At 37.3% G+C, this 18,849-nt stretch overlaps 1 protein-coding gene across 1 annotated transcript; it reads right to left on the bottom strand.

The window, feature by feature from the left end:
• Positions 1-1,980: 1,980 nt before the first annotated feature.
• LOC143612271 (uncharacterized) lies at positions 1,981-4,715 on the bottom strand. The gene is made up of 6 exons (XM_077086295.1): positions 4,533-4,715; positions 3,689-3,783; positions 3,514-3,594; positions 2,457-2,532; positions 2,281-2,373; positions 1,981-2,173 (listed from the first exon to the last, which is right to left on the bottom strand). Exons 1-6 carry the CDS (start codon positions 4,708-4,710, stop codon positions 2,007-2,009), a joined length of 690 nt encoding a protein of 229 aa, XP_076942410.1. The 5' UTR covers positions 4,711-4,715; the 3' UTR covers positions 1,981-2,006.
• Between the last annotated feature and the right edge of the window lie 14,134 nt (positions 4,716-18,849).

The raw sequence follows: 18,849 nt of genomic DNA, 5'->3' as shown, positions 1-18,849 counted from the left end.
TATATGCCAAATATCACAAGTGTACTAATATTTATAACAAATAAGTGAATATCAATATAAATAACAGAAAATACATTTTTAAATACTAAATTATTTAAAATTTGCTAATCATTAACTAAAAAAAGTGATATTTTTTTTAATATCATAAAAATATGAATTATTTTTAAGTCAAAATCAGCCCAAGTTGACCAACTATATGCGATTATGGCTGTGGTTAACCACATTTGATCGATTCTTAGTAACTAGGCGGAGTCAAAAAAACTCTCTTCCACGCCATACCTTGTAGCGAGTACCCGAAGAGTACTCGGATTGGAAACCTACCCCCACCCCTTCCCCTTTTGTCTACTAGCTTTTCAAACTCTCCTTAAAAAGGAAAAGAAAACTGGACTCAAACACCGTATGACCCCAATGTTAAAGAAAATAATACCAGTCTAGATTGACCGATCAATACCTACTCTATCGAAAAATACGGTAGTATGATGAAAATGACCGAGAGTAAGATTAGAGAGCAATAAATAGAGATAGTTATGGTTTATATTTCTGAATTATATGTGGTTTGTTGCATATGATCAATATATATTTACATGAGAATCCCATCTATAAGCACATTATAACATTATTGATAGTGGGATCACTTTTTGTTGCAATATTCCTTGTGGTATTATTGGTGTCCACTCTCAATAACAGCCCTTGAAATATTCTTTCAAGGAGTACTTATTTGTCATTATCTATGTACATTGTCTTGCTTTTGGGTGTCACCCTACAATGGTAGTCTTTGATGAAGTTGTGTATATTTCAATTTGTTTTTCGTTGTTATTCACATATTTGAAACACACACGTACAAATGCATACACCCGTGGCGACGACGGAGAAAAGTTATACTACTTTCTTTTGCTTCGTTTAATCTTTTAACGTATGGAATCTGTTTTACTTTACTCATAGTACTGATCCTACAAACACGTTTTGATAGTGGTCCCTCCATGGACCACTTTATATCTCTTTATAGGAGATATTCTATGTACTGTCGGTAATCAATCAAGTTGGTATGAAAACAAGCTGTTCTTCTTTGTTTTACATTTTTTTTATATAGAAAATATATTAAATTATTATATAGTGCAATTTAGAAGTTTGGCTTATGTAAGAGCACAAGATTAGTAAGTAATTACATCTCTACGAAACCAAAAAGATCACAAATTATATGACTATGTATAGTCATAACTTTCCACACTTAGGCATTTTACGACACGTGACGGTTCAGTTAGCATTGAAGAGTTTTGTAAAATGTGGTGTATTGGTAAAAAACCATAACTCTCATGCAATCATTACCCCTCTTTCTCCCCCCCCCCCCCCCCCTCGCCCTCTCACAAAACGCCAGCATTGGAGAGTTATGTACATAACTTTGCACGCTGCCGGGCGGGAGGGGGGTGTTGCCTCCAACGTTTTAGCCCTAAACGCCACAATTAGGCCACCACTATGGATGGTCTTATTATCTCATTATGTATCATAATTTTCAAATAATAAAATAACTTGTGACTTGAAATGTTTGTTTTATATTATTTTTTACTAGCTCATGTATTACACGGGTTCTAACCTAATATATAATAAATAACTTATGACATCTTTTTGAAAGACGAATTATGATTTATAACCTTGATAACTATTTGTCATTTTAAAAATCGTTTTAGGTCCCGAATTAGACCAAGACGCCCGGACCCTAAAAGAACTTCATGCATAGATAAACGAAAAGCGCAAGCAAAAATCAACATAAAGTCGCTACTTCATAACGGGTGGTGATTCTTCAAAACATTATCATTTCATACAGGGAAAAGGTACTTAACGTGACATCAATTTTTTACAACACTTGCACTAATGTCACATGATAGCAACCTACACTATATGTGTCCAAATGTCCAAAATACTTGAACCACATAATTACATAAAAAAGCACAACAATGCTTGCACTACTATGTGTCTACCACATAAACCAACCATTATCATAGAGTCAGCTACATGATATCAACCGGGGTAACCTTTTTGACCCTTGTTGTGGACGACCCAGAAGACGGTTCACCACCAGCTGGCACCATCGCTCCATCGTTTCCCCACATATCCATCCAAGGCAATGCCCACCCGTCCCAACCCCCGTCAGCGTTCCATCCCAACTGACCATACCCTATAAACACAACAATTACTCATGGTTATAAACACAATCTTTAGAGTTGACCCCAAAAGTCAAACCTTAGCGGTTAATAGCATCTTTATACTGGAATGACTGATTACCTGCATTCTCAAGAGAACTGAACCCATCGCTCCAACCGGGCATGTTCTTGTCCGCGTTGACTTTCCAGTTTTCTTCAAACCCGTCTAGTTCATCTAAATAATTCACGCAAAATAAGGTCATGGTCAACTAATCAAAGAAAATAAAAAGTAAACTTTTTTGATAAGGAAACATATACCTTCATTAAGATTATGTAGAATTTGCAAGGAATCCTCTTTGCCACTCGGGTCTCGTCTTTTGGTCAGTGTATGACCCTTTACAAGCATAAATGGAATATTAACAAAAAAATATATATTATCAAGAACACAAATACTCTTAAAAGCAACAAATTTAAGCATAAATGAAAATTTACATTATATTTTCAAGAAACACGAAATGGTCTTAAAAGAATAAAAACTACAAAAGTTTATTTGAAGAAACAAGAAATGGTCTTTAAAAGGCTACAAAAAATTTAAGCATGACAGAAAATTAGCAAATTCATATATATTCTCAAGAAACAAGAAATGGTCAAAAGCTACAACATTTATATCATAAATGAAAATTTAACAAAATATGAAACAAAAACATTGGCAAATTGGAAATAAATAATCACAACTTTTGTGTGTTGGTCGACAATAATCCCAACTTTAAAAATCACTACCAGCGATCCCAACTTTCAACTATTTTTGTCTCAATGGACCCCGTTAATAAAACACCTAACGTCGTTAAAGTTTTTTCCCAAGTTTCAAACCGATGTTTTAGGGCTTTTGATCGGAAGAACGATACGATTCAACTGATGTAAAACTTATCTCGAAACGGTGATTCAAATGACATAATTTTTATTAATTGGAAATTCAAACACCCGAATTGAAACATTGTTTCGTCACATGGATCACCGTTTCGAGATAAGTTTTACATCGGTCGAATCGTATCGTTCTTCCGATCAAAAGCCCTAAAACATCGGTTTGAAACTTGGGAAAAAACTTAACGACATTAGGTGTTTTTTTAACGGGGGTCCATTGAGACAAATTAAAATAGTTGAAAGTTGGGATCGCTGGCAGTTATTTTTAAAGTTGGGATTATTGTCGACCAACACACAAAAGTTGTGATTATTTATTTCTAATTACCTTTAACTTTTAAAGAAACAAGAAATGGTCATTAAAGCTACAAAACTTACATCATACATTTATTTTAAAAATTACAAGCAATATTTATATGTATATATAATCAAGCAAAATGAAGAAGAAGTTGCATACCTTTTCATTTATTCCTCTAGAGACTGTATGCATTGCTTCACCAACAGTCTTATCTTCTTCTTTGATTTCCAGAAGAACCATCTGTACACATACATTACCATTGCATTTAAGATCACATAATATATATATTCCAATGAGAAAGATTCATCAAAATACAAGATTCACGCGAACATACCCCATCACTACCGGTTCTTTGACCGATGGAAGAACTGTAGTAAACTCCATCGATACCACCATATGACACTCTTCTGAAGCTAAAACCATTCGAATCTATAGATAATTTTTATTATAGGCTATGTTAGTTGTCTCATGACTAGGGGTGCAAATGAGCCGAGCTGTGAAAAAGACTATATTAGTTACTCGATCCGTGAAAAAGGTCGATTGACCCAAGCTGAATCGAGCCCGAGCCTAAAAGTAAGCTCGTTTAATAAACGAGCCCGACCCGAGCTTCACTTATCGAGCTTGAGCCAGCTGGCGAACCTAAACGAGCCTTACATTTGTATAATTTTTTAATATATATTTAATAATTATTAATTAATATATATAATGTTATGAAAAAATAACTAAATAATATATATTATATTAAACATAAAATTATAATTGAAAAGATATATATATATATATATTTATAATTATAAATAAATAATAATTAATTAATAAATAGTAAACGTGACGAGCTCGAGCTTGAAAATAGAGCTCGAGCTCCTCGTAAGTCAAACGCGTCGAGCTATAGCCTAGTCAAGCTCAGCTTGGCTCTTTTGCACCCATACTCATGACATTATGCATAGGCGAGGGTACTCGAGTGTTAATACTGTAATAATTACATACATATCTTATGTTAACAAAAAGTATATATAATATATAATTACCATATTAACACTAGACTACCCTCATCTATATAATAATGTCACGCGATAACTAATATAGTCTAGTAGTTTTATTATCATATTGAAATGAAATTCAAATGTTTGAATCTCAATATTTCATGTCAAAAATGATGAGTTTAAAGAAACATGTACCATGAGGTTTGTGAGCTGGTGTTTTGCTGACTGCTACTTCTTTGCTAGTAGCCGAATCGTGGTCATCGTTGTCTAATTCCTCAATGGTTATCTCCTTTCTCGACCCAAAATAGCTATCGAATGGCTCGGTGAAGAAGGGGTCATCAAATGGATCTTTTCCCCAAAATGATTTTGACATTTTATTCTAATCAATTCCGGAATTCTACAAATAAATATAGTGAAAATCCTTGATTAACCGATTTTTGTATGATAGTATACAATCCATAACTAGGGGTGCAAACAAGCCGAGCTGATCACAAGCTACTAGAGCTAGGATTGATAAAAAGCTCGAAATGAGCCGAGCTTTTTCGAGCTCGTTTAGTTACCGAGTCCGAGCTCGAGCCTTGTATGGGAAGCTCGTTGACCCTTGTGAATTTTTGAATTTGACGGTTTTACCTCTTTTGGACTTCTATATATTAAGTTAACACTTCATAGCCGAGCTTTAGCTCGTTTAAGGTTACAGGACGAGCTTGAGCCGAGCTTAGGCTCAATTAACGTTTTTCTCTAAATAAATAAAAATAATAAGCAATTATGTATAAACTAATTAACTATTAACTAATAAGTAATAAAAGCTCGAGCTTGAAAAAACAACGGCTTGATTACACCCCAAGATTCATAAGCCCATACCATTGGTTTCAAAATTTAAAAAGATTAAACAAAAACACGTAGCTAAGATTAACCAAAACAAATTATATCATTAGACAGCTATTTCAAACATAAACAAATATGAGATAAAGAACTTGCCTTGAAAGCAGGAAAAGCAGAGTTTAGTTGTGTTAGAACAGAGGACAAAGATGATCAAATTATATAAGAGAGAGAAGCTTCCAGAAAAGGGAAGATAGGAATCTGGAAGTATGAGTGAAATTGAGTCCCACCGACCCATCAAATAATAATAATTTTTTTTTAACGACAAACAAACCTCACCTAAAGCCAAAGCCGATTATCACTCGCCCGAATGCATAACAATGTAGTAAGGTAAAACTCATTTAGTTTAAGGATTCAACTAGTAAATGTGTCACCTACTCGCCTAGTCTCTCATCATCACCTAATGTCCCCAAAACTAAATGCTCGAAGCAGTAATCGAACTTGGGTCACATGGAACACCAAGTCTCTCCCTTACCACTCCACCATCAACTCATTGGCCGATCAATTTATAAGTAAAATAACTATATCCGTAAATCATAAAGTTATTTTTTGTAACGACCAATAAATAAAAGACTTGCTACTCATAGCATTCTCCTATTTTGGAAAAACGTCTCATGAAAGTCCACAGCGATAAAATCTGACTGGGATAGGTTTCGAACTTGAGACCTTGCGGCCTCCAGCAGGTGTTGTAAAAATCGTTAGTCGAACGGTGAGGTGATGACTAGTGATTAATCGGGATTAATGGGGTGGTTAATTAGAATTATTGGGACTAATTGGGATTCACCAGAATTAATAGACAATTAATCATAATTAATTAATAATTAATCGACGCAAGAATTTTACAATACTCTACCCCAAATCTTCACTTCCCAAATTATAAAGTGAAGAAACACTAACCGGACCCCGGACAGATTACTGGTAACCTGGGGGTTAGATAGATGTTTCTCACGAGGGGTTAGACCCTTGGAAGATGGTTCTTCTGATAACCTGCAAAACAGACACCGTGAGCTCGTCACTGAGAAGGGGGGGGGGTTCCTCCTTGTGACCACCCTCCGGCGTGAGAATCAGACTAGATTGCTCTTTAAATATAAAAGTATATTAAGAGATTGCTAGAGCAGATATCAGGTATAATATGATGATAATGTGATAAGATATGATAAGATGAGATGGTCATACCATTTGTGGTATTTATAGCCGAAGGTAGGTTTCCAAGGAGGTATGGCCGGCTGCAACAGTGTTCCTGTTCCACCAACAGTAGCCTACGCACGTGCCCTGCTGGTAGTTGGTGGGTAGGTAGCGGCTGATAGAGACCAGGCCTGCTGTATACTATTCCTTTTCCACCAACTGTCAGCTACGCACGTGGTATGACAAGAGTTGGTGAGTAGGCAGCGGCTAATAGTGACATACAGTGTAGGAGCATGCTGCTCGCCATACTGTTGTCTATAAGCTGTCGTATCTTTAGTCAGATCTTTTTCCCATACCTCGTCAGGTACAGTACAGAAGATCTTCCCGTATCGTATGGACTGGCTTATTTGGGCGGGAGTATTCCCCCTCCCGCCCTTGTGCGGGATTGTTCCCGGCTTCGCTCATTCCTTCAGGTGACACTGAACGATTGAGAGCTAAGTGCCTTGTGCGTGTAGCCTTGCTGCGCGGGTGGCCTTCCCTAATGGCTTGTATCCGAGGCTGCGGGGACAGGCGGAGTCCTTCACCGTTGGGAGGCATTTCCTGCGGGACCAGCTTGCGTACTGCGCGTAAGGACGTCACGTCTCTGAGCATGGTTGGTCCTGCGGATCCAGTTGGTTTCTGCGCAGACGTCCCTGTTTAAGGTGAGTCTTGCGGGTCCAACTGGGCTCTGCTGGGACCTACCTCTTCAAGTCCCCCCAGTCCAATGTTCTTCTCATGCGTGTTTAATAAAGTGAGGTGAACTTTTGGACTTAAGCAAAGGGTTTTGAAAAGGGTTTTTTAAGGTTTTCCATGGGGATTCTTCCCGCGGAAGTCCTTGTCACTTGCAGAAATTCCCGAGTTTCCTGCTTGGTCTTTGGGTATGATGCGGGTAGGTCTGTAACCTCCTCGCAAGTCAGGAGCGTTGAGTCCCACTTGTGTGGACTCTCCATGAGGTTTTGGTAGTTTTGAACATAGTGATCAATTATGTTAAAACCACCAATTCCATCCTGGAGCTTCAAACAACGTAGTTCTCGACGTTCCCGCTATGCGGGGATGTTATTTCCGCTTCCGCAAGCATTGCCCAGAAGATCCTTCTTGGTTTCAATTCCCAGCGGAGCGCTAGGTATGTGAAGGGTTTTGCCTTAACACTGTACCAGCGCTCGTCTTACGGTTACTTTACTTCCAAGGTATTCCTGGCGTCAATTCCCTGCGGGTGCTAGGTATGTGAAGGGTTTTGCCTTTACACTGTACCCGCACCCGTCTTATAGTTACTTGGTTGCCGAGGAATATTTGGCTTCAATTCCCTGCGGGTGCTAGGTATGTGAAGGGTTTTGCCTTTACACTGTACCCGCATCCGTCTTACGGTTACTTGTTCGCCAAAATTTACTTGGCTTCAATTCCCTGCGGGTGCTAGGTATGTGAAGGGTTTTGCCTTTACACTGTACCCGCGTCCGTCTTACAGTTACTTGTTTGCCAAGGTTTTACTTGGCTTCAATTCCCTGCGGGTGCGGTTTTGCCTTTACACTGTACCCGCATCCGTCTTACGGTTACTTGTTTGCCAAGGTAAGGGGTATTTTCCCGCTTACTTTTTAATATTTTCAAAATTTGAATTTTGAAATTCGAAGGGTTGGTGGAAAGATAGGAACAGTCCAAACCTCTGAAACGTCGTGCGACGGTTTCTTCTGACTGTGTCAGGACGTGCAGGAAGTTATGGTGACGTGACAGTACATGGTCATTCCAGACGCTTTTTCAGGCGCGTGGGCGCTGTTTTTCGGGCGCGTGGCCGCGAGATTACTGGCACACGTCCTTTCAACAGCTGTTTCCAGCTTGCTTTTTGCCACGTGTCATAGTTTCATTGCACCTTCGATTTCTCTCTCCTCCGCATTAAATTCACCGCATTAATTGCGATTAGTATATAAAGGGGGAGAGGGTCCTTTGTAATCCACACTTTCACCTCTCTCTTCTTCTTCTTAGCGATTTCCGGCAAATACTCCCCTTTTCAGGCAAGCATTTTCCCGAAATCGCTTTCTTCTTCAAAATGTCTTCCCATGATGCTGAAGCTGTAGCCGATGATAGGAGTACTGCTGGCGAGTGCCAGTGTGCTCTACCTGTCGATCAGTATCAGTATGTCGTCAGGAAGTTCATGCTTGAGTCTCTTGAGCCTGAGTTTCCTGAACCCCACCAGACTGTGTACGATGCCCCCAGTGGCAAGATCGGGGTATATGCTGCATTCTTTGTTTATGGGAACCTTAGGTTCCCATTGACAAAGTTTGTGTACCGTGTCCTGGAGAGGCACGGCGTGCACCTAACCGAGTTGCATCCGATGGCGATTGCCAAGATCCGGCACTTCGAGTGGGTGTGCCGGATTCTGGGCATTGAGCCCTATGTGGACCGCCTGATGACCTTCTATACTTGGAGGTGCATCCAGGGGTGGTACACCCTGACAACCCGTATTAAGGGTTTGAAGATCTGCGTGACCGAGCGCAGTCTCCGATCGTGGAAGCGGGAGTTCTTCTACGTTTCTGCCCGCGCCATCCCCATTGCCATGAAGTTTAAGAAGGGGCAAGCGCTTCCAAGCCTTCATGCTTCCAGCTACCAGGAGGCGGAATGGTTCGCGAAGATATCCCGGGTCCAATCTCCGGTTTACCGGTTTGCGGAGTCCGGGATGGTGATGCTGGGGATGAGCCGGGTATGGAAGGATGCGTCCCGGTTTCCCATCCTTCTCGAATACGGTTTGAACTCTATTCCTTATGGTATGTCTTGTCTTTTTTGCTAATATGAGTCTGTCTTCTAACTGTTTCTTTTCTTTCAGAGGGGAACGATTTGGAGTCACTCCTGTACCCGCGGGAAGCTGACGGTCCCGTGCGGGTGGGCACTCGTGCTCTGGACGAGAACGAGTTGCCCATCCTGGAGCAAACGGCGGATGGAGGTCTATCCGCTGGGCCACGAGATCCTGAGCCAACGGCGGCCAGGTAAGGCGATACTCTATCCTCAACCCCTCAATGCTGTACCCGCTGCTGGAATTCCTGACATCCTGTCCTCTTCTGAGGAATCCGCAGATGGTCCTCCGCTGGTGCGGAAGAGGAAGGCTGCCGGTGGGAAAGGGAAGGAGAATGTGGCCTCCACAGCTGATCCGGTGCTCCTATCTGACACCGAGTCAGATAGTGAAGAGGTGGCGGGGAGCCCCGGTGGTGAGAAGACCACTGTTCCGGAGGCTACTACTGTTACCTCCGGAGAACCAAATTATACACGCCTAAAAAAGTGACATGATTCTATTTATTTAATTCATTCACGCCTAAAATATGGCATTTTCTTTTTAAATTATCAATCTCAAAAAAGTAAAAAACATATACCTTTTCTCAATCTTTGACTGCGAGCGGCTAGAAAACATGTAAAAGTGGGTGTCAAGTTATTAATATAAAAATAAAAATAATTTAGATTTGTTTAGAATTTTAGATCATACTTGACAAACAAAAAATATGCCATCACGTTTATTTTTAGTGGTTATATAAATTTATGTTTATATAAAACTTTGAAACGATCAAATAGAGTAGAGTGTAGGGAGAGTGACATGGTAACGAATCTTACATCTATCTATTAGTATCTAAGATTCTAAGGTTAGTTTCGATGATACCAGCTCAACAGACCATAACTTCTTTTACAACAAGAAATAGAAATAAGATCAAGTGTATAGTGGTAGTATAAGAGAAAGAGAAAGAGGAACGTATGAAAAAAGGTTTTTTTGTACTAACGGTAAGGTAATTTTATTAAGAAATAAATATGATGCTAACAAGACGTTAGAGTTACAAAAGTATAGAGTTATAAACCAATCGATGGTTCTGAAAAAAAAATGATCTAACACCTTATAAAGAACAAAGCATCAACCACATAGGCGTATATACATTATGGTGATTTTTCTAGTAGAATATATACGATTTAATTCCAATCGCCTCGTTAAATTCTAACACCAACCGCCTCGTTAAATTCTAACACCAACCGTAAAACAAATAATTTGGATTATTTAAGCCTACTTTAGACAATTAATTTGGATAAATCGAGCTATTTTACCTTTCAACTCTTGTTCAAAACCACTAAACTAACCAACTAAAGTAGACGTGGCAAAATACATAGAGTAATGTAATATGTTACGGTTCAAAATACATCACTTTTAGTACAGATTAAAAGAGGTCCGGCGAAATGGCATGAAAAAAATTGTTCAACACCGTTTCACAATTTAAATAGATGACACGTTATATATGATTTCAAAAAACAATATCAATCAACAATAATCTCAATCTTTGAATATATACTTATTTAAGAGGGATGTAGTAATGTAGTATGTTATATGTACATAAAAAAACGTACTTTCGACAACTTTTAACTTGTTTGATTGGCTTAACACTTTAACCCATTTAACCGGTTCTACTCAAGGCTAACTTTTTACGTTTGACCCATATAAAGCACTACCTATACAGCCTCTAAATCGCATCTAAAGACGGACCAAAAGTGAAAAGATTAAAGACGGACCAAAAGTGAAAAGATTAATAATGACAGCTGTGGGATTTGAACCCACGCCCTGCCCTTTCAGACCACAGCCTAAATCTGGCGCCTTAGATCACTCGTCCAAACTGTCTTATGTGCTTAATGATTGATGAATTTATAACCATAAGTTGGATAGTAATTAACATTATCCTAGTTATATTATTTAAAAAATGAAATGTTGGATAGTAATTAACAGCTATATATACACGAATTAACATAATTTGTATGGACGATATATCTTGTCTTAGTAGTTTCAGTATGCATTATGTATTTCTATTACCAAAAACTTTAAGTGATAGTTTTATTTAAAAAATTATAACATGCATGTTATTGTTATTATTATTATTATAATTGCTGTTATTGTTAGTATTATTATCTTTATTACTATTACTATTAGAATTATTATTTTCTATTTATTATTATTTGCTAAATTTTACTCTAGTTTTGTTTCTAGTTTATCTATAATGAAATGTTGAATTAAACTAATTATTAATATCATAGTGTTGTAGTTTATTATTTATATACTTTTTATCTGTATATCTATTTATTTTCAAACCAGTTCTGTCTCGATTCAATTTTTATGTCCGTTCGGTTAATGGTTTATTTGCCCACCTCTAATTTTAAACATTTGACAAAATAAAATTAAAGCTTCATTAATTATTTTGAAATGGATGAACTAATAACATAATAATAAAATTATAAAGTACTTCTTAATTTTTCTTCAATTTTCACCTTTTTTTTTTATTAATTTTCATCATGGATCATCGCTTGAATATATATTATCTTCGTATAACGAAATGATGTCACTCAAGGCTTAGTAATAGTCTACAAAAGTAAGAGAGTTAATGCGTGACTGATTCAAACTTGAGATAAATTAATAAAAAAGAGAGAAAATGTGTGTAAGTAGGATGCTCGTTATGTAATTATCACCTTCGTTTATTATGTAAAATTATGTCTTTCCATATTGAATAATTGATTGTTGGTTTTGTTAGTTGTTACTAATATAAACCGTACTGGTGGTAATTTTAGGGGTTTAGAGATGCCTATGTATTGTGCCTATCTAGCGGTCGAGGCAATAGTGCTGGCAACAGTTACACATGATTGAATGGAACCAACGAAACAAAATACTCATTGGTTTTTCTTTGGGAGCGTTACTAGTGAATTTTCATCTCGCAGTATGGTTTTACTATCAATCAGCTAACATACATACAACTGCAAGACAAGGGTTGGAAAACATTCATGTTCAAACTTACATGGGCACTTTCTCCATATTTAGCATTCTCTGTGCTTCTACCGGACTTGGTTATTTATCTTGGGCTTGCCATCATATTCATCGTTATGATCTTCATACAACCTCAGATTTATGAAACAATTGTGTCATATATTATGTCATTACAAGGGGCTCGGCAAGAGCTCAGGCGCCAACTCCTGTTGAGATCGGTCAATTGGACCAAGAAATCCATACGAGTGTGTAATATTTGAGAATGTTATAATTATAATGTGTTGTAGAGCATTTGAATAATGTAATGTTTTGGTTTGTCATATTATGATATGCATGATTTATTGTAACATCCTAGTTTTAAATATAAATAAAATATCGTAGTTCATATTGAAAAATAGTTAAAACATGTGCTTGACAAGTTGAATGAGTCTTTAAGACATTGGTGTTTATACGAGTATTTAAATATTGTTAAAACGAGTAAGTAATGAATAAAATGGCTATCTAAGGTATGAGATATTGAGACAAATGATTAGTACTATGAAATGCCATGTAATAATAAAATATATTATATTTGACTTTGTTCCGTTCTTAATGAAAGTTAGGTTGAAACGTAGAGAAAAATGAGTACGTTTCAATGACATATTTGTAACTTTATAAAACTTTATATTTTGAAAGTTATAAAAGAAAAATAAGATTCAAACTAAATTAATTATAACAATATAATAATAATAATAATAATATAAGACTTTGAATTTGAATATGAAAATAAACTTACAGTAGTGCACGTGTGAGTGTGTAGGACATGACATTATTTTAAAAAGATTATGCGTGTAATTCTAGCCAAAGATGAGGTATAATGTAGTCTTCTTTATTTTTAAAATGATCTTGGACCCTAATTTTAACCGACCAATTCAAGTCGGTCAATTTTTAGTATAAAATGAAAATTAGTTTCATTTGTTTAAATCCACTACAATTCTCTTCTAAAGCATAGGTATTTCTTTCCTTACTTTAATATGTTAATTAATTTAATATTTTAATTAATCACTTATTTTACTTTAATAATAATAATAATAATAATAATAAATAGTTAAGCATTATTTAATTAGATGTAATTTAGGAACCCGGATACGACCCATAGGATAAAACTATTTGGACTGCAATTGATCACGTATTTGCATGGCGCATGTGGTGTGGCACCCAAATTGTTAATATATTATAATGATCATTATATTTTTCCGACGGGACATGCACCTAATACAGCAGCAGACGTGCGTACAGTCTGTATGTGCGAATATATAATGCTGACCCGATTTTAACGTGAAGTGGGCGGGTTATAATTATCGCATGACATGCAATGAGCTCATACTTGATCAATAAAATTGTTTTAGTATCAGTTTATTAAATGTGTCGGTTTATGTGACTTGCCAGCTGTGTGCTGACATATTTTTATCTCGAGCATGTATTACAGGTTGATAAAGTAAGGATGGGAAGTTAGCTGCTAAGTGTTGGACGAGTTTGAATGTTTTACTTTTTGTTGTATTATAATCGTTAGACATTTATCAAATGTTTTAGTTTTTATATAAGATTAAGTTTCCGCTGTAAGTTTTTGCTGACTGGTCACTGTAAGTACCCCATCCTAGATGAGGTGTGACATTTATGATTTATCGGAATGCAATATTCATAGCATAGTTAAATGTGTCATTTTATAGGCGGTTGCTACTTGGTCTTTGGTAAGTAATCCCTTACGATGTGTTCCAAGTTTCATTTAACGAGAGAAAAGAATTTAACTAGAGAAAAGAAAGGGTTTGACAGGATGTAGAAAAATCGTGTTTTTAAGTTTTTTTAATAGAAAGAAATATAGAGAGCATTCTCCTCCAAAGTCCAAACTGCTTGTTTATTTTTATTTCCCTTTTTCTAGCATTCTCGTTATAGTCCACCCAAAAGCCCACTTAATACCTTTGAGCCCACATTGTATCTTATTTCGGCTCGTAGCTTAATATCTCATATGTTTCACAATTCATAGCGACCCATAATAGTTCATTTAACTCCAATTTAAAACTGGAGTCCAACAAATTTAGGGTATGTTTGACAAAACTAGTTGGTGGTTAAAATTTGGAAGCCGGTGGCTAGCTGGTAGTTGGTAACGGTAGCTGTTAGCTGTAGCTTTTAGATATATTTAGGTGTTTGACAAAGTAGGTGAAATTTTAATAAAATGTATAAAATAATCAAAATAAACATAATTAAAAAAACATGATATTAAATGTGTGTGTGTGTGTTGGAGGTTATTTAAGTAATTTTAAGAGCAAATACCATAAAAAAAACCCAATGTACTTTTTATTTTTGCTCATAAGAGTCCCTTAACAAATATTTGCATATTAATATCCCTCTATATGTAATTTTTGAACAAAATTGTGAAGTTGTTTAAAATTAATTGCATGAATGGTTCTTGTGATTTGACCATATTACAGCTTTAGTCCCAAAAGTTCAAAAGATTACGATTTTAGAGTCGTAGCTTGCATAAACATAACAGCTTTGATTCTCAAATTGAACAGAATTATCTTCTTGTTTTTTATAAATGAGTATGTACAAAAACTTTATTAACAAAGATTTAATATAAAAAGACTATATTATTTATTATTAAAAGATAAATCAAATCGTCACTTTCTTGTGGCGTCTAGCCTAAGCCTACCTTCCTTTGCGAATCTAGCACCACCACCGGCGACTTCAAGTTCATGGTGATCCAACACCACTGCACCAGACGCATCGAAAAGTCAACTGCACAGTTCTGCAATTCTTGGTCGGAAACAAGAAACACACTTTCAAAAATATAAAAAATTGTTAAGGGACTTTTAGGACTAAAAATCAAAAGTACAGTGGTTTTTTTTTTGTGGTATTTGTCCAATTTTTAATATGTTATACTAATTTGAGTAACCTTTATGTTGATACAATCACATTAGATTGGTACGAAAGCCATATTATAAGAAATATATTTTGAAATAATACATGTTTAACTATGTTTAATTCACTACGTATATTATTTACACTATGCAATCTAGTTATAATAAAATTTATATTTATATACATAAATATAATGGTGCCGTACAGACATATTTAACTTGTATCCATAATTTTTTCTTAAAAATAACAGGAGAAAGAAAACAATAAATGAAAAACAAAACTCATTATAGTGCCAAAAATGGGATAGCATACGCTACTAGAAAACTGGACCTTCATGATGGACAATTTCGTTTGTGAAAGTTATCATCGACGGTTCCGTTGATTAAAGTGTCGGTATAGTAGTCATGTGTGATACTCTTTCCTTGTATCACCGACAGATATTTCTAACAGATCACCAATAGACAATTAACAGATGAATTAGCGATTGCATTTTTTCCAGCGAAAGTTGGTTTAGGGACCAACTAGTCATTGATCATAAGAATTAAGATTTTAGATTTCGAGTATAATGACACGTGAAAACCATTACAATAACGTAGCTAAAACCGACACCTGTTACGACTTACGATGCTTACATCATCTGGCATACATCACCATGCTTACCATGCTTATGTCATTCTTTTACGACTTACGTAGTTTGTTCTTTGGGAAAATTTCCAAAATAGCCTTTTTTAGAGAGAGAAGTCCCAAATTAGCCATTTTTTCCTGAGAATTTTCTAGAATTTAAACTTGAGAGACACATTGTGAAAAGATAATTATTATGAGGGAGCAAGCCAAAGATTTAAAGAAAGGTAGGGAGCATACCAAATTTGGAAAAATATTGAAAGTAAAGTCCAAATTATTTTAAAATATTGAAGGAAAAGTTCAAGTTTTTCATAAACTTTCCTTCTCAAAATACAGTCTTCCAAAACTGTTTTATTATGTTTCTACCTGGTCCGTACATATTTTCATATTCTAGGAAAAAAAGATTTTTAATATTCGTCTTGAGAGACACATTTCGGAGGAATTTGTTCTTAGAAGACGAGATTCTTGTGTTTCCTTCCTTGTGCGTCCATATTGTATAATTCTTCATCTTCTTCACACACACACACACACACATATATATCTAATCTAATCTAATCTAACTATCTATATAATTGCCTACAATGAAATCCTACATGTCGCTCTCAGGTTGCTCCCCCACCCCAAGCTTATCAGGTTACTTGATTTTTAAATGATGACCTCTCATTGATTTAGCCCGGTTTGACCCATTTCCGGATACCATCACTCTCAAACGGGTTATATCAAGTAATAACCTCGAAAACATCAGTTCTACAAACCCTAACCCCTAATCCTCGGTGGTTTCTCTTCACCATCGACAACCCCTAATCCCCATTCTCCTATTCTCCTTCAACATCGATGCCAATTGAAGGCTCTGATGTCTGATTCGCAATCGTCCTTCCCACTCAAAGTTATATTCCTATGTTAATCTGTTGATTTCTTGATATTCAGTTTAATTACACATAAAACCCTAAACCAATTTGATTTTAGGTTTAATTATTCTACTTGAACATCGACGGGGATTCAAGGCCGTGACTTCTGATTCGAAAGCATCCTTCCCAATCAAAGGTATGTTCGTTTGTTAGCCGGTTAGTTTCTGATATTTTGTTTAACTATACATAAACCCTAAGTCAAATTGTTGTTGTTGTTGTTGATTTTTTTTTTTTTTTTGTGATTTAACTCGATTTGGGCTTCATTTTTCGGTAATTCTATTATGCTGTAAGCTTAAGTCCATTTCAGTAATTACTTCATGGAGATGATGAACAGTCAAAAAAATTTATATTTGATTACAAAAGTCAAAATGAAGTTATACGTTATTGACTATTAATTTGCTTGAATAATGTTTATTATTGTTGCATAAGTCGGTGGCCTTGAATTGCTCTGAGTCCAATTTCTGATCCGGAATCGGAGAATTTCAAGTCATCAATGAATGTAGATGACACCGTCGTAGCTGGATTCGTTTTGTTTTTCCCTAATTACTTGACGCTTTTAGTGAAACCGGGGTTTTATGTTGGGGATTTGTTTGTGAGGCAGAGTTATCGGAAGATAGGGTTGGGGAAAATGCAATTAGTAAGTCATGATCAGCAGCTCATGTTATAAACCTGTCTTCTCTTCTCCAGAGACTCAACACATTAGAGGCAGATGTGTATAATTAACTGAGAGACTTTGATGTCGCTACGAATTTTGTGTTATCTTATGATGGAAAAAGGGTTAAATTTCGGGTGTGTGTAGAAACCTATAAGACACTATATGTTCGAGCGTGAAGAGGTAGGTCCCAGCAGAGCCCAGTTGGACCCGCAAGACTCACCTTGAAGAGGGACGTCTGCGCAAGGACCAACTGGTTCCGCAAGACCCACCATGCTCAGAGATGAAGACCTTACGCGCAGTACGCCAGCTGTTCCTGCAGGAAAAGCCTCCCAATGGTGAAGTACTCCGCCTGTTCCCGCAGCTGCGGATACAAGCCATCAGGGAAGGCTACCCGCACTAATAGCAAGGCTACACGCACAAGGCACTAACTCTCAATAACTCAGTGTCACCTGAAGGAATGAGCAAGGCGGGAATACTCCCGCCCAAATGAGCCACTCCGTACGCTTCTGGAAGATCTTTTGTACTATACCTGCCAAGGTATGGACAAAATAGACAAGATCTGACCAAAGCAGCCCATGAACCAATCACAGGGTGACAGCTCACCGACAACAGTACGAGGAGGAGCACGCTCTAGTACTGTTTGTCACTATTAGCCGCTGCCTACTCACCAACCCTTGTCGTGGCACGCACATAGCCTGCAGTTGGTGGAAAAGGAATAGTACACAGCCGGCGGAAAAGGAAAAGTACACACTATCAGCCGCTGCCTACCCACCAACCACTGGCATGGCACGTGCGTAGCCCACAGTTGGTAGAACAGGAATATTATACAGCTGGCTGTACCTGCTTGGAAACCTACCTTCGGCTATAAATACTCCAACACCTTGGAACGGTATTATTATCTTGTATCTTATCTTCTCTAGCAATCTCTCTCAATATATACATATATTCAGAGCAATCTAGTCTGATTCTCACGCCGGAGGGTGGTCACAAGGAGGAACCCCCACCCCCTTCTCAGTGACGAGCTCACGGTGTCTGTTTTGCAGGTCATCTGAAGAACATCCTTCTTTGCCGGACCTAACCCTCGTGGGAAACATTACTTAACCCCCAGATTATCCATAATCTGCCCGGGGTCACTTAGTGTTTCTTCATTGGCGCCATCCGTGCATAAAAGCTAGAACTAATTCTCAGTTTTTTCAAAAAACCTCTGAAAAGATGGTTAACGTTACTCCGGTCCCAAGGCCAGTGAGTGACCAAGAAACCCCGGTAACCACAACCCCAGCTACTGGGGGAACACCGGTGGTTACACAAATTTTACGAACACTACCCCGGTTACCCAAGCCGGGGCAAGTGCAGTAAACAATCTTTCACTAGGACTCACCGATGACCAGTTGGAGAAACAGACGAGGCTCCCCCGCCAAACACTCGATCAAGTTAAGGCGTGGGCCGAAGCACGTCAGAAGGAATTCCAAGCTGAGTTGAATGAACGCTTGCGTTCACTCCAACAGGCTGACGAATTCGGAAGCACTCGACAACAGCTCAACATGAGCAGTGAGTGCGAGTACTCGGACGATGATCGGGAAGAATCCGACACCGACGCAAACCCTCGCCATAGGGCGAAAGGGA

The sequence above is a fragment of the Bidens hawaiensis genome, unplaced genomic scaffold (assembly GCF_021521415.1).
Source record: "Bidens hawaiensis isolate Kalapana, Puna unplaced genomic scaffold, B.hawaiensis_p1.1 tig00002236_1, whole genome shotgun sequence".
Taxonomy (NCBI): domain Eukaryota; kingdom Viridiplantae; phylum Streptophyta; class Magnoliopsida; order Asterales; family Asteraceae; genus Bidens; species Bidens hawaiensis.
The sequence above is the reverse complement of the archived record's forward strand: the minus strand, read 5'-3'. Positions and strand labels throughout refer to the sequence as shown.